General features: G+C 44.5%; 1 protein-coding gene across 1 annotated transcript in view; it reads right to left on the reverse strand.

Moving 5' to 3' along the window:
- The window catches only part of LOC311123624 (exostosin-1a-like), a 106,090-nt gene extending 90,511 nt beyond the window's left edge, over positions 1 to 15,579 (reverse strand). Inside the window, exon 1 of the mRNA XM_084158201.1 lies at positions 14,520 to 15,579. Coding sequence (XP_084014327.1) covers positions 14,520 to 15,469 — 950 coding nt within the window. The 5' untranslated portion in view covers positions 15,470 to 15,579. The remainder of the gene's footprint in view (positions 1 to 14,519) is intronic.
- Between the last annotated feature and the right edge of the window lie 1,030 nt (positions 15,580 to 16,609).

Consider the following 16,609-nt stretch of genomic DNA (forward strand, 5'->3'; position numbering starts at 1 on the left):
GTAGACACAAGTCACCAGTTACCACCATGTAGACACAAGTCACCAGTTACCACCATGTAGATACAAGTCACCAGTTACCACCATGTAGATACAAGTCACCAGTTACCACCATGTAGATACAAGTCACCAGTTACCACCATGTAGACACTGTAGATACAAGTCACCAGTTACCACCATGTAGATACAAGTCACCAGTTACCACCGTGTAGATACAAGTCACCAGTCACCACCGTGTAGATACAAGTCACCACCATGTGGATACAAGTCACCAGTTACCACCATGTAGACACTGTAGATACAAGTCACCAGTTACCACCATGTAGATACAAGTCACCAGTTACCACCGTGTAGATACAAGTCACCAGTCACCACCGTGTAGATACAAGTCACCAGTTACCACCATGTACAGTGGGGAAAAAAAGTATTTAGTAAGCCACCAATTGTGCAAGTTCTCCCACTTAAAAAGATGAGAGAGGCCTGTAATTTTCATCATAGGTACACGTCAACTATGACAGACAAATTGAGAAAAAAATCCAGAAACTCACATTGTAGGATTTTTAATGAATTTATTTGCAAATGATGGTGGAAAATAAGTATTTGTTATATACCCTTTGTTGGCAATGACACAGGTCAAACGTTTTCTGTAAGTCTTCACAAGGTTTTCACACACTGTTGCTGGTATTTTGGCCCATTCCTCCATGCAGATCTCCTCTAGGGCAGTGATGTTTTGGGGCTGTCGCTGGGCAACACACACTTTCAACTCCCTCCAAAGATTTTCTATGGGGTTGAGATCTCGAGACTTCTTACGAAGCCACTCCTTCGTTGCCCGGGCGGTGTGTTTGGGATCATTGTCATGCTGAAAGACCCAGCCACGTTTCATCTTCAATGCCCTTGCTGATGGAAGGAGGTTTTCACTCAAAATCTCACGATACATGGCCCCATTCATTCTTTCCTTTACACGGATCAGTCGTCCTGGTCCCTTTGCAGAAAAACAGCCCCAAAGCATGATGTTTCCACCCCCATGCTTCACACTAGGTATGGTGTTCTTTGGATGCAACTCAGCATTCTTTGTCCTCCAAACACGACGAGTTGAGTTTTTACCAAAAATATATATTTTGGTTTCATCTGACCATATGACATTCTCCCAATCCTCTTCTGGATCATCCAAATGCACTCTAGCAAACTTCAGACGGGCCTGGACATGTACTGGCTTAAGCAGGGGGACACGTCTGGCACTGCAGGATTTGAGTCCCTGGCGGCGTAGTGTGTTACTGATGGTAGGCTTTGTTACTTTGGTCCCAGCTCTCTACAGGTCATTCACTAGGTCACCCCGTGTGGTTCTGGGATTTTTGCTCACCATTCTTGTGATCATTTTGACCCCACGGGGTGAGATCTTGTGTGGAGCCCCAGATCGAGGGAGATTATCAGTGGTCTTGTATGTCTTCCATTTCCTAATAATTGCTCCCACAGTTGATTTCTTCAAACCAAGCTGCTTACCTATTGCAGATTCAGTCTTCCCAGCCTGGTGCAGGTCTACAATTTTGTTTCTGGTGTCCTTTGACAGCTCTTTGGTCTTGGCCATAGTGGAGTTTGGAGTGTGACTGTTTGAGGTTGTGGACAGGTGTCTTTTATACTGACAACAAGTTCAAACAGGTTCCATTAATACAGGTAACGAGTGGAGGACAGAGGAGCTCTTAAAGAAGAATACTTATTTTCCACCATAATTTGCTAATAAAATTCATTAAAAATCCTACAATGTGATTTTCTGGATTTTTTCCCCTCATTTTGTCTGTCATAGTTTACGTGTACCTATGATGAAAATTACAGGCCTCTCTCATCTTTTTAAGTGGGAGAACTTGCACAATTGGTGGCTGACTAAATACTTTTTTTTCCCCACTGTAGATAAAAGTCACCAGTTACCACCATGTAGACACTGTAGATACAAGTCACCAGTTACCACCATGTAGATACATGTCACCAGTTACCACCATGTAGACACTGTAGATACAAGTCACCAGTTACCACCATGTAGATACAAGTCACCAGTTACCACCATGTAGACACAAGTCACCAGTTACCACCATGTAGACACTGTAGATACAAGTCACCAGTTACCACCATGTAGATACAAGTCACCAGTTAACACCATGTAGACACTGTAGATACAAGTCACCAGTTACCACCATGTAGATACAAGTCACCAGTTACCACCATGTAGATACAAGTCACCAGTTACCACCATGTAGATACAAGTCACCAGTTACCACCATGTGGATACAAGTCACCACCATGTGGATACAAGTCACCAGTTACCACCATGTAGATACTGTAGATACAAGTCACCAGTTACCACCATGTAGATACAAGTCACCAGTTACCACCATGTAGACACAAGTCACCAGTTACCACCATGTAGACACAAGTCACCAGTTACCACCATGTAGATACAAGTCACCAGTTACCACCAGTTACCACCATGTAGATACAAGTCACCAGTTACCACCATGTAGACACAAGTCACCAGTTACCACCATGTAGACACAAGTCACCACCATGTAGACACAAGTCACCACCATGTAGACACAAGTCACCACCATGTAGACACAAGTCACCACTATGTAGACACAAGTCACCACCATGTAGACACAAGTCACCACCATGTAGACACAAGTCACCACCATGTAGACACAAGTCACCACCATGTAGACACAAGTCACCAGTTACCACCATGTAGACACAAGTCACCAGTTACCACCATGTAGACACAAGTCACCAGTTACCACCATGTAGACACAAGCCACCAGTTACCACCACACACTGTAGATACAAGTCACCAGTTAACACCATGTAGACACTGTAGATACAATACTGTGAGCCCAGAGAAAGGGAAAGTCACGCCAGGAGACTGAGGAGATCAAATATTTAACCTGAAACTGAAAGCTGCCAGCATGGTTCCAATTAAGAGGCAGTGCCAAGCGAGAGAGAGACGCAGCGAGACTGACTGAAGAGACACACAGAGAGAGAGAGAGAGAGAGAGAGAGAGAGAGAGAGAGAGAGAGAGAGAGAGAGAGAGAGAGAGAGAGAGAGAGAGAGAGAGAGAGAGAGAGAGAGAGAGAGAGAGAGAGAGAGAGAGAGAGAGAGAGAGAGAGAGAGAGAGAGAGAGAGAGAGAGAGAGACGACAGAGAGGCGAGAGAGACGAGAGCGGGAGGACAGAGAGAGAGAGGACAGAGAGAGAGAGGACAGAGAGAGAGAGGACAGAGAGAGAGAGGACAGAGAGGACAGAGACAGAGATCGACAGAGAGAGAGATGGACAGAGAGAGAGATGGACAGAGATGGACAGAGACAGAGAGGACAGAGACAGAGACAGAGAGAGACGAGAGAGAGAGGCCATTGAATGACGTTAGTCTGGTAGAAGTATTTATAGAGGAGAAGTTTAATCCTGGGCATTGGCTAAACTAAGCCCTGATGATGTGTTACTGCAGGCCAACCTGTTCACTCTCCAACCAACCCCCTCTGGATAGAGCTGGGCAATGGTGGGCAGTGGAGCTGGCAGAAGGGCAGACGGGCGGACAGGGAGAAAGGCAGATGGGATAGACGGGGAGAAAGGCAGACGGGATAGACGGGGAGAAAGGCAGACGGGATAGACGGGGAGAAAGGCAGACGGGATAGACAGGGAGAAAGGCAGACGGGATAGACGGGGAGAAAGGCAGACGGGATAGACGGGGAGAAAGACAGACGGGATAGACGGGGAAAAAGGCAGACAGATGGGAAGAAAGGTAGGCAAGCATGAATGCAGACAGACCAATAGAAAGGCAGGCAGGGTTGGGGTAGCTGCAGGGATTGTTTCTGTCTTCCAAGCAGAGCAGTGCTAGTGCTAACAACATGCCACCGCTGAGCAACTACAGGTAACTGTGGGCATTGGAGCAGGCAGACGGGGAGAAAAGCAGGCTTGATAGGATCTTGTTGCTAGTTGTCACGACACCAACATTTTGACATCGATACCGATACCAGGTTTAGTATCACGAAACTCAATACCATTCACATACATACACAGTCAGTTCGAGGCTCGAGCAAAGATGATCTTGACTGGGAGAGGAGTGAGGGAGAAGTACGGCTGGGACGATCCCAGTATTGCGATACTCGTTAGTATCGTGGCAAGGAAACAAAACACAAAGTGGATTTTACTTCTTTAGAAAAACAGCCCTAATGTTGGAAACAAACATCATTATGTTGTCATCCAGGGTCACATGTTTATTTTCCAAGCTATAGCACACAATGTTACATACAGCAGGTTTTTAAAGGACAAAAGAGTTTGGTCTACTTCGTGGTGAAATTTTTGCCATGTAAAAATATTGCGATACTGGTATCGTCCTGGCCCTAGAGAGAACGGTGCTGCACCACTCTTTATACTTCTATAGGTCCATTTTTCAGCTAGGACTATGGTACACCGGCGGGAGCTCTCCAGTACATTAGGTGGCAGTAATGCGCCATAACGGTGGATGCCAACCGCCGATAAACCCCACAGAAGAGGCGGGGGTGACTACACTAGTAGCTAGCTAGCTAGGACTCCAGTACACAGCAGGCGGGATAGGTAGCTAGCTAGCTAGGACTCCAGTACACAGCAGGCGGGATAGGTAGCTAGCTGGCTAATGATACCTAGGACACCAGTAGACGGTGTCCTCCACCCCAACCTGTCAGGCACTGTTTTCCCGTAGTTCTGTTAACGACGGCGAGGCCAGTTGTTCGGCAAGTGGGAGCGAAGGACACTGTGTGCTAGCTAGCTAGTTAGCTAACTAGGACTAAGGTACACAGCAGGCGGGAAATGTAGCTAGCTAGCACACCAGTAGAGTGTACTTCGACGCCACCTGTCGGGCACCGTTTTCCCACAGTTCTGTTAACGACAGTGAGGGCAGGTGTTCGGCAGGCATTAGCAAAGGACACTGGGTGCCAGCTAGCTAGTTCGGAACCAATGGGATGCTTTTTTTTGTGAGAATCAGCTTTAAAAATCAGCAATATTATGGATTATGGTTTGCATATTATCCCAAACAAGATACTGGGTAGTGAATTTATTTTAGCTTCAACTGTAAGTTAACAAGTGAAATTAGCCTACAAAGCTGCAAGCTACCAGTATCTCGCCTGTAATGGACAGAAGTACCGAAACAAAAAAATCCTAGTACCAAACCGTTTTTTCTTGTTCAAGTATCTTCTGCATCAGATAAATGTCAGAAAGAGGATAATTTATCTGACCTAACTTTCCACCAATTCCTAGCTTAACCCCAGCCAGCCCACTGTCAGGCTGTTTGAAAATGTAGACGTGAAACTCAATATATGGTGGATATATGCAATGCTCATCATTCCCCAGAGGAATGTCAGGGCTCTCCGTCCGTCCGTCCGTCCGTCCGTGTGGCCTAACATCAGTCTCTGTGTGAGGAGAGAGACTGTGTCCAGAGAGATGAAAGGAGAGCGCTCAGACAGTTGAATTGTAGACAGCAAACGTCCCCAGAGAACTCATTTGTTGCTCATGTCCATCGTAATTTCATTGATACAGGTGCTCTGTTCTGTTCCAGATACAGTATCTACAGCCCTATCCCCTCTATTGGATGATTGATACAGGTGCTCTGTTCTGTTCCAGATACAGTATCTACAGCCCTATCCCCTCTATTGGATGATTGATACAGGTGCTCTGTTCTGTTCCAGATACAGTATCTACAGCCCTATCCCCTCTATTGGATGATTGATACAGGTGCTCTGTTCTGTTCCAGATACAGTATCTACAGCCCTATCCCCTCTATTGGATGCTTTTTAGACTGGGCAGTTTTGCGTCCCAAATGGCACCTATCCCCTGCATCGTGTATGCAATGCTCATCACTTTCCCAGAGGAATGTCATGTGTGTTTGTGTGTTGTGTGTTGTGTGTGTGTGTGTGTCTGTTGTGTGTATGTCTGTGTGTTGTGTTGTGTATATGTTGTGTGTGTGTGTTGTGTCTGTGTGTTGTGTATATGTTGTGTGTGTGTGTTGTGTCTGTGTGTGTGTGTGTGTGTGTGTGTGTGTGTGTGTGTGTGTGTGTGTGTGTGTGTGTGTGTGTCACTCGCTATAGCCCTCTAGGCAGCTAGACTAGTCTGTCAGTCCACAGTTCTCATTACCACATACAGCCTCCTGGGAATGAAGTACCTTCACTTCAGACTGTTTCTATATTAAGGGAATGAAGTACCTTCACTTCAGACTGTTTCTATATTAAGGGAATGAAGTACCTTCACTTCAGACTGTTTCTATATTAAGGGAATGAAGTACCTTCACTTCAGACTGTTTCTATATTAAGGGAATGAAGTACCTTCACTTCAGACTGTTTCTATATTAAGGGAATGAAGTACCTTCACTTCAGACTGTTTCTATATTAAGGGAATGAAGTACCTTCACTTCAGACTGTTTCTATATTAAGGGAATGAAGTACCTTCACTTCAGACTGTTTCTATATTAAGGGAATGAAGTACCTTCACTTCAGACTGTTTCTATATTAAGGGAATGAAGTACCTTCACTTCAGACTGTTTCTATATTAAGGGAATGAAGTACCTTCACTTCAGGCTGTTTCTATATTAAGGGAATGAAGAACCTTCACTTCAGACTATGGTTTCTATATTAAGGGAATGAAGTACCTTCACCTCAGACTATGGTTTCTATATTAAGGGAATGCAGTACCTTCACTTCAGACTATGGTTTCTATATTAAGGGAATGAAGTACCTTCACTTCAGACTATGGTTTCTATATTAAGGGAATGCAGTACCTTCACTTCAGACTATGGTTTCTATATTAAGGGAATGCAGTACCTTCACTTCAGACTATGGTTTCTATATTAAGGGAATTAAGTACCTTCACTTCAGACTATGGTTTCTATATTAAGGGAATGAAGTACCTTCACTTCAGACTGTTTCTATATTAAGGGAATCCAGTACCTTCACTTCAGACTGTTTATATATTAAGGGAATGAAGTACCTTCACTTCAGACTATGGTTTCTATATTAAGGGAATGCAGTACCTTCACTTCAGACTATGGTTTCTATATTAAGGGAATGCAGTACCTTCACTTCAGACTATGGTTTCTATATTAAGGGAATTAAGTACCTTCACTTCAGACTATGGTTTCTATATTAAGGGAATGAAGTACCTTCACTTCAGACTGTTTCTATATTAAGGGAATCCAGTACCTTCACTTCAGACTGTTTATATATTAAGGGAATGAAGTACATTCACTTCAGACTATTGTTTCCATATTAAGTATATCAATATTCTGAATCTCTCTCAGTATTGCTCAATAGGCTACTTCAATCTCAGAAGAAATTAAACATATACACAAGTAAAAAAAGTACAAGAGATGAGTGGACCAACCTATCATTCAGGTACGCATCAGGATGTATAGGCCTAATAATAATAATAATAATAACAATAATGACTTATTCAATGGTTATTACAAAGTTCTAACATGGTCATTACTATCAGAGGCTGAACCCATGCAGGCTGGCAATAACTTCCTTATTGTCAGAGAGAGGAAAGCTGGCCACCACAGTGAGGGAGAAACATGACTTCCACCTAGTCAAACCAGACTGCGCAGTCTCTCTCCGTCTGACCCAGTCACTAGCTAGCAAACCATGTCTGTGTCCCAAACGGCACCCTAGTCCCGTTATAGTGCACTACTTTTGACCAGGGTAAATAGTGCACTATATAGGGAATAGGGTGCCATTTGGGATGCAGAACAGGTCTGCCTCATAATGGTCCCTCTGAATCTGTGTTTCTTTGCAAAGGACGTCTGAGCAAATGTTTGAACACAAATGTGAATGTATGTTCTGTTGACATTCGGTATGAAATGCATTGACGCTGCATGGGCCACACCACATGGGAATAATAAACAGGTTTATATTATCATAAAGGTTATCTCCTGAGAGTCACTCCAAGGTTGTAGGCTATTGGTATATTCAGTCATAGAACTCTTTTCGGACCAACCATTTCTCTGTTATGGAGGCCTCTTCATTGCAGGGTGAACATTAACCTGAATCTGTTGATATTCTTGGCAATTACAGTAGTTGGACTGAACATAGCCTGAGTCCGAGATCTGTGCTGCTATCTCGTCAACTCCCTGTCAATCATTGTTTGGCGTGACAATGACATAGGAGTTGGCAAGATATCAGATTTGGGCCTAGCTATACTGAACATATGTAAGCCTACAATAGTAATTCTGGCGAAGAGGTGGTATCAGTGCAAAAAAGAAAACCTTTAATCCATGAAGTACTTTCCAGGTCCACTGTGTGTGTCCATACAGAGCTAACGGTTTGGGCACGCTAGCCTGAGCCAGCTTTAAGGATTCCCATTGAGAAACAACATCTTACAGAGGATTGGAAGAACTTTGAAGTGATTAGACAGGTAATATGTCCAGGCATGTATAAACCAAAGCCCAGTTGCATCACATACGCTTACAACTCCCCAGAGCCAAAATAACATATTGTACCGATAGTATGGATACAGAAATGGTACATCTATAAATAAATGTATACAGCGTCGGATAAAGATTCCAGAGTGGAAAACAAAGAAAACTCTAATAAATTCTTCAACGTGAGCGCTAGCAGCATTTCACATGAAGTCATTTAGCATCTGTACAACAAGCTCTGCATTTATCCCAATGGAGAGCCTCTGGCTAAGATGACTTCACTTCAGCAGGGTAGTGGAGGTATAGAGCCCCACAGTGGAGGTGTCATAATACCCATAAAACCTAGCGGTCAAACAGGGAAACGGTTCCAATAGTTTTTTCCACCATTAATATTTCCCATAGCGGATTTTAGAAACACTAAAAATAAGGGCTGTGTTTTGAGCCTACCCTGACGTGACGTTTTGATAACCGTGTAAATCTCTCTCGGACAATAGTCATATGCATCTTAGCTGCCCTGGAAACAGATGACAGGTAGATGCCTACTGATCGATTTGCTGTCACCTGACCAACTCTGTCACCTGACCAACTCTGTCACCTGACCAACTCTGTCACCTCAATGCAGATGGGCGGCAGGTAGCTTAGTGGGTAAGAGCGTTGTGCCAGTAACCGAAAGGTCGCTGGTTCTAATCCCCGAGCCGACTAGGTGAAAAATCTGTCGATGTGCCCTTGAGCAAGGCACTTAACCCTAATTGCTCCTGTAAGTCGCTCTGGATAAGAGCATCTGCTAAATGACTGTAAATGTAAAATGTAAATGAAGTAAGAAATAAAAAGTGGAAGCAGCTTCTTTTTGGACAATTGAGAATGAGACCAATTCTGGATTTAGGATACTGTTGGGGCTCAACCCAAGGAGACTTGATGAAGACCTAGGCCTAAGTGGTAGAAATATTGTCACCAATAGAGACACAGGAGAGCATAGATTGCAGTGTGCAGATTCTCTTTTTAGCCTATCATTTAGAGCTCACACCAGACCATAGGGTTGTGATGGCGACTCACTGCCAGGATAAAGCTGAGCTGCAGCCCAAGTTGAAAAGGAGGTAAAGGAGCCATTTTTAGAGTATTGAGATGCAGCCAACTAAGTTTAGGGAACTGTTGGGGCTCAAACTAAACAGACGGGTTCTGGTGGTGACTCGTTGCACAGCCAAAGTAAAGTTGAGCTGCAGATCATTTGTTTTGGTACTGTCCATTTGCAGCTTGTTTTTGGACACAGGTCCAGGAATGGCTGAAGGATTGCAATATTTACCTGGAGCTAACCCTGCAGATAGCACTACTGGGTGATCTGAAAAGTCATAGTCAATCGATCAATAATATAATAATAGTTTTAGCAAAAATGTTTATTTTCAATTTACAATCTGTAGTACAATGAGAATAGAAGGGTCCAGAACTTTTGTGAACACTGTACAGCTGAAAAATATAAGGCAAATATAAATCCAATATGAATGGTGTTGATAGATGGGAGGGGTTGAATGGAGCTGAAGGATGGGACTAATAACATCAACTAATAACAACAAGATAGCTAATGTAAAGCATACTGTGTCCATAATAAGTATATAGGTTTTAGGTTAAGAGCTTTTGTGAAAGAGCACAGTTAAAAATATATGATATATTGAAGCAAACCGGATGGACATCATGAAAATGATTGGAGAGGTTGAGGGTAGAGGAAGTTCAGGAGTAAAAACAAACAAAATATAATTATTGTAAAATTGACTGTGTCCATAAAATGTATATAGTATGTATAAGCTGGAAGTAGAGGCCTAAGCATTGTTGTTCACTAGTTTACTCCAATTAGGGAAGGGGTGGTGGGGTTGGAAAGTAATAAAGGGAAATATATATTTAAAAAGGATATGTATATAAATGTATGTTTATGTATGTATGTATGTATGTATGTATGTATGTATGTATGTATATGTACACTACCGTTCAAAAGTTTGGGGTCACTTAGAAATGTCCTTGTTTTCGAAAGAAAACCCTTTTGCAATTATGTTAGCACAGCTGAAAACTGTTGTGCTGATTAAAGAAGCAATAAAACTGGCCTTCTTGAGACTAGTTGAGTATCTGGAGCATCAGCAATTGTGGGTCGATTACAAGCTCAAAATTACCAGAAACAAATAACTTTCTTCTGAAACTCGTCAGTCTATTCTTGTTCTGAGAAATGAAGGCTATTCCATGCGAGAAATTGCCAAGAAACTGAAGATCTCGTACAACGCTGTGTACTACTCCCTTCACAGAACAGCGCAGACTGGCTCTAACCAGAATAGAAAGAGGAGTGGGAGGCCCCGGTGCACAACTGAGCAAGAGGACAAATACATTAGAGTGTCTAGTTTGAGAAACAGACGCCTCACAGGTCCTCAACTGGCAGCTTCATTAAATAGTACCCGCAAAACACCAGTCTCAACGTCAACAGTGAAGAGGCGACTCCGGGATGCTGACCTTCTAGGCAGAGTTGCAAAGAAAAAGCCATCTCAGACTGGCCAATAAAAATAAAAGATTAAGATGGGCAAAAGAACACAGACACTGGACTTTTTCTATATCCACAGTAAAACAAGTCCTATATCGACATAACCTGAAAGGCCGCTCAGCAAGGAAGAAGCCACTGCTCCAAAACCGCCATAAAAAAGCCAGACTACGGTTTGCAACTGCACATGGGGACAAAGATCGTACTATTTGGGAAATGTCCTCTGGTCTGATGAAACAAAAATAGAACTGTTTGGCCATAATGACCATAGTTATGTTTGGAGGAAATAGGGGGTACTTACAAGCCGAAGAACACCATCCCAACCGTGAAGGACGGGGGTGGCAGCATCATGCTGTGGGGGTGCTTTGCTGCAGGAGGGAATGGTGCACTTCACAAAATAGATGGCATCATAAGGAAGGAAAATTATGTGGATATATTGAAGCAACATCTCAAGACATCAGTCAGGAAGTTAAAGCTTGGTTGCAAATGGGTCTTCCAAATGTACAATGACCCCAAGCATACTTCCAAAGTTGTGGCAAAATGGCTTAAGGACAACAAAGTCAAGGTATTGGAGTGGCCATCACAAAGCCCTGACCTCAATCCTATAGAAGATTTGTGGGCAGAACTGAAAAAGCGTGTGGGAGCAAGGAGGCCTACAAACCTGACTCAGTTACACCAGCTCTGTCAGGAGGAATGGGCCAAAATTCACCAACTTATTGTGGAAAGCTTGTGGAAGGCTACCCGAAACGTTTGACCGAAGTTAAACAATTTAAAGGCAATGCTACCAAATACTAATTGAGTGTATGTAAACTTCTGACCCACTGGGAATGTGATAAAATAAATACAAGCTTAAATAAATCATTCTCTCTACTATTATTCTGACATTTCACATTCTTAATGTGCCTACAGGGTAGATCTCCTTGTTGTGATATATATGGGTCGGTCTCTACAGGGTAAATGTCCTTGTTGTGATATATATGGGTCGGTCTCTACAGGGTAGATTTCCTTGTTGTGATATATATGGGTCGGTGTCTACAGGGTAGATTTCCTTGTTGTGACATATATGGGTCGGTGTCTACAGGGTAGATTTCCTTGTTGTGATATATATGGGTTGGTGCCTACAGGGTAGATCTCCTTGTTGTCGGCTAATCTGTGTGGACAGAAAGCATAGTAGGTCCTCAGCTGATCCACAACAAAGGGCAGACAACGTTCCTTCCTGTGAAGGCAGGGTTGATAGTGGGGTCACACACCCATCCAGCCACACACAAACAGGCACCCAGCCACACACAAACAGCCACCCAGCCAGACTAGAGCCCTGCATGAATTTTAAGCCTGAACCCTACCCAGGCCCTACACTAACCAGGCCCGATTGCTTCTGCCAAATTTAAGGCCCTGTCCGAAATAACTTCCTTCATTAGGTAATCCATTAGCTGCTTCTCTCGGTCGGTCACTTCCTCCCTGCGCGCAGCTCGCTCTGCATGCACTCTGCTCACGGCACTCTGAGTCTGAGTATCCATAGCAACATATCCGCTTGCGCTGCTCTGCTCAACGAAGAGACATGAGAGCAGTCAGCTGTTAGTTACTTTGTCACTTTAAAAACACTGACAAAACTCAAGGAACATTATTATTTTCTGCTAGATAATCTCTCGTCTTATATTTGAAGTTGAGGTTGAAGCACTTCTGACACCATGTTATGATCTTAGTCAGATATGGCTGTACTGCGCAGCGGAGCACGCACAAATGGCTCAGCTTCAAAATGTTAGTGATCAATTTAGTGATACCCGAGCCCTGCCCGTACCCTAGTTATTGATGAAAAAACAGGCCCTGCCTGGCCCTAACCCGATGTATAATGTCGGAGCCCGTCGGGCTGGAGTAGGAGAGCTCTAAGCCACCCTACCCCACCCACCGACACACAGCGCCACCAGAGTCAGAAAGTTTAAACAGGACGTGGGAGGCATTCCAGGGGCCATGGTCTGCATCCCAAATAGCACCCTATTCCCTATATAGTGCACTACTTTTGGCCAGAGACCTATGAGCCCTGGTCAAAAGTAGTGTACTAAATAGGGAGTAGGGAGCCATTTGGGACGAACTCACAGAGTGGGGCCTGCTGCTGGGAAATGACTGGGTCAACAGTGGGAGAGAGGCTTTCCCTGCTGTCACCAGGACTTTGTACCCAGACTACCCCACTAATCCATCAATGAGCCACAGTCCAACACACAGGGCAGGGCTGTGCTCATTAGGCATCTAACGCAACGAAAACAGACTCAAACAGGGGAGGCACTAACAGGACCTTGTCCAATAAAGCTTGTTTTGTTTTAAAGTTGAGGTTTCAAAACATTGTGCCCTGATGAATGTGTGGCAGCTGAGCCGACAGTCACCAGTAACAACAGTACTGCAGGGTCTGGAGGACAGGGAGCCCACTGACTAAACAGTTTATTCAGCACATTTAGCCTGTTTAAATGCCAGGGAAGGGACCTGGGCTTCCTGAACATGGCTATTCAGAAGGGTTTGACCTCGGAGCAGCAGGAACAATATGCAGTAGCTCTGTGACTGACTGACTGATACTGGACTGTCTGTGACTGACTGACTCACTGTCTGTGCCTGACTGACTGACTGTCTGTGACTGACTGACTGTCTGTGACTGACTGACTGACTGACTGTCTGTGACTGACTGACTGTCTGTGACTGACTGACTGTCTGTGACTGACTGACTGACTGTCTGTGACTGACTGACTGACTGTCTGTGACTGACTGACTGTCTGTGACTGACTGACTGTCTGTGACTGACTGACTGTCTGTGACTGACTGACTGACTGACTGTCTGTGACTGACTGACTGTCTGTGACTGACTGTCTGTGACTGTCTGTGACTGACTGACTGTCTGTGACTGACTGACACTAGACTCAAATCAAATGTTATTTGCCACATGCGCCGAATACAACAGGTGTTGACCTTCCAGTGAAATGCTTCCTGACAAGCCCATAACCAACAATGCAGTTTTAAGACAAACTGTGACTGAAATTTGCAGCACCATCAGACATTAGAGGTGGAGATTCTAGATGTTGACTGGAGATTAGACCCATCTGGTTCAACACTGTTCTTGTCATTTTCATTGTCAATGTGACCTGAAACAAGCTGGAGAGTATCACTGCTATAAACAAGTTGGAGAGTATCACTGCTATTCAATTCTATTAGTGAGGGTTGTGTCAATATCAACTGAATTAGTAAGTCCCCTTGTGTCCTAACAAGTCCAGGCAAAACTGATCCATTGAAGTGTACCACGCCAGCCATACACATTTACATTACATTTTAGTCATTTAGCAGACGCTCTTATCCAGAGCGACTTACAGGAGCAATTAGGGTTAAGTGCCTTGCTTAAGGGCACATCGACAGATTTTTCACCTAGTCGGCTCGGGGATTAGAACCAGCGACCTTTCGGTTACTGGCACAACACTCTTACCCACTAAGCTACCTGCCGCCCTACATACCAATGCCAGTGAGTGATGTCACACTGCCACCCTCACACCTGTACCTGAAAAATCAAGTGACAGACATCTAGATACAGGACATGACAATAGTAATGTACTTACTTGTCATACTCAGCATTGTCACGGTCACAGCGGGCATCCTGGTGCTTCTGCCAGTCTTTCCCGTGTTTACATGTGGTGAGCAGCACCATGTCCTCAGAGTTATGGACATGATGTAATGCATTCCTCGTATCTGATCCGATTCCAGTGAGGTATCGTTTCCCCTTGAACACAAGCATGTACTTCCTGTAAGGTGGGATAGCGTTGTATTTTAAATAGCCCCTCTCCCCTCCAGTCCTGGGGTGCTCTTTCCCAAAAAGAGGGATGGAGACGTCAAAATTCGGTCTGAAGTTCTCGGTGCTGATGCTTGCCTTGGCCAGCATTGCCCGTCCAAAGTCGAAGCCAGGATCTTCCGTGTAGTCGGGCCATGTCCCAGAGTAGAGGTTGAAGACGAGGTGGTTCTTTCCGTTATTCCACAGATGCAAGTTCTGGACTTTAGTTCTGAGGTTGTGAACATACTGTGGAGACAGCGTGTCCCTGTCTAGAGTGTCCAAACTCAGGACGAACAGACAAGCCTGTCCCGGGTCAGACGTATAGAACCTGGAAGCCTCAATGGAGGATAAGATATTCTGATAACTCTCTGACATCTTCTCTCCTTTATGCTGCGGGTAAATGTAAACTTTAAATTGGTTGGTTTTGCACAAGGAAAAATCAAAGCAGGAGTCCATCCTGCAACGTTTCCCATTATAAACTTCCGAAATAACATCCCTCTTCTGCCGTGGCGATATGTGAACGTTGTACTCCTCGGTCTCCATTTGGTCCCAGGGGCTGAACGGCTGCAGGGGTCCCGAGAAGTGGGGCCACTGGGGGCTCCCGTGGTATCCACGGAGGCTGCGGTCATCACGCCGGTTGTTGCTTCTGAATAGCGGGGCTTGCACCCCTCCGAAGTACAACAACAGAATGAGACACGCGCCGGCGGAGAACAGAATTAAGTACCGTTTTTTGGCCTGCATGTGTCCTTCGATCAGGGTCGAGATGTTTAGTAAATCCAACGCGCCCCGATGAAGTTTCGCTCCTCTCACCACTACTTCCAGTTGAAGGGCTGCGCCATCTTCCTCCAGCCTGAAAGTGTTTAGTGCTCACCACCTTCTGATTCCTTTCCCCAAGCCGACGATTGATCCAGCGCATGTGGGCGATTTATAACGATCATTTACTTCTCCCCTTGTCAATAGTTATGGCTAGCAGTGGCTATCTTCCAACACTGAAGAGTAGGCTACCTCCCTGGTAAATTAGTGATTGAAGAGGCACCCTGACCTTACATTTATTTAGGCTATTAGCGGATTCATCTTCAGTGTTCCATCTTCTGCCATATGAAAAGGAAACAGGCCTTTTCACTTACATTGAAAGCCAGAGTCTTCTTGTTCTTGCCTTGTAACCTAACGTTATAGTAGTAACGTTTCACAACCACAATTGACTAGCCTAGCTAGCTACACAGGGCGACAAGAATGTAGCCAACTTGGCTAGCTTGCCCAAACATCCAGAGATTCAGGACTCACATTAGACCGTTCCATGTTGGACTACTCCATGGTCTGAACGAACGATATAACTGAATGTTGGAGGGTACCAAGCCAGCTATCTAGCCTTCTGGTCCATATGAAGTTCTGCAGTTCAATAAATAGTTGAAAGCAATTCGACTTAGGTGCATTCACAACCCTCTCTCTGATTTACTCTCCCAGTCCAAGGAAAGAAAACTCCGTCTCTTGAAGCGTCGGAAATTATTGTTAGACATTCAGGAACATTAAAGAAACATATCCGTAAATTCCTTTGTTTTGGAACCCAATTTTAAAATGTTTCGCTAGTTGTTCTGAACATCACACAGAGGCACTCCAATCCCACGGCTGATGATGTGACGTTCTTCCATAATGCACTGGGCTTTTTGATTGGTTCGCGTCATATCCGAAACAGGCGGGGCTTCCGCATCCATTCACAACTAGAGACTCGCCACTGATAGAACACGAGCACCAGGAGCAGCGGTATAGCAACCTAATGGTGCCGTTTTTGCAGAGATGCAGGGTTTCTCTATTGCATTGCTGTTATTTTCCATATATCTCATTTTACAGCACATATTGGTTTGACCTGTCTAACAAACACAC

Source organism: Coregonus lavaretus (genome assembly GCF_964263955.1).
Source record: "Coregonus lavaretus genome assembly, chromosome: 3".
In the NCBI taxonomy this organism is placed as follows: Eukaryota; Metazoa; Chordata; class Actinopteri; order Salmoniformes; family Salmonidae; genus Coregonus; species Coregonus lavaretus.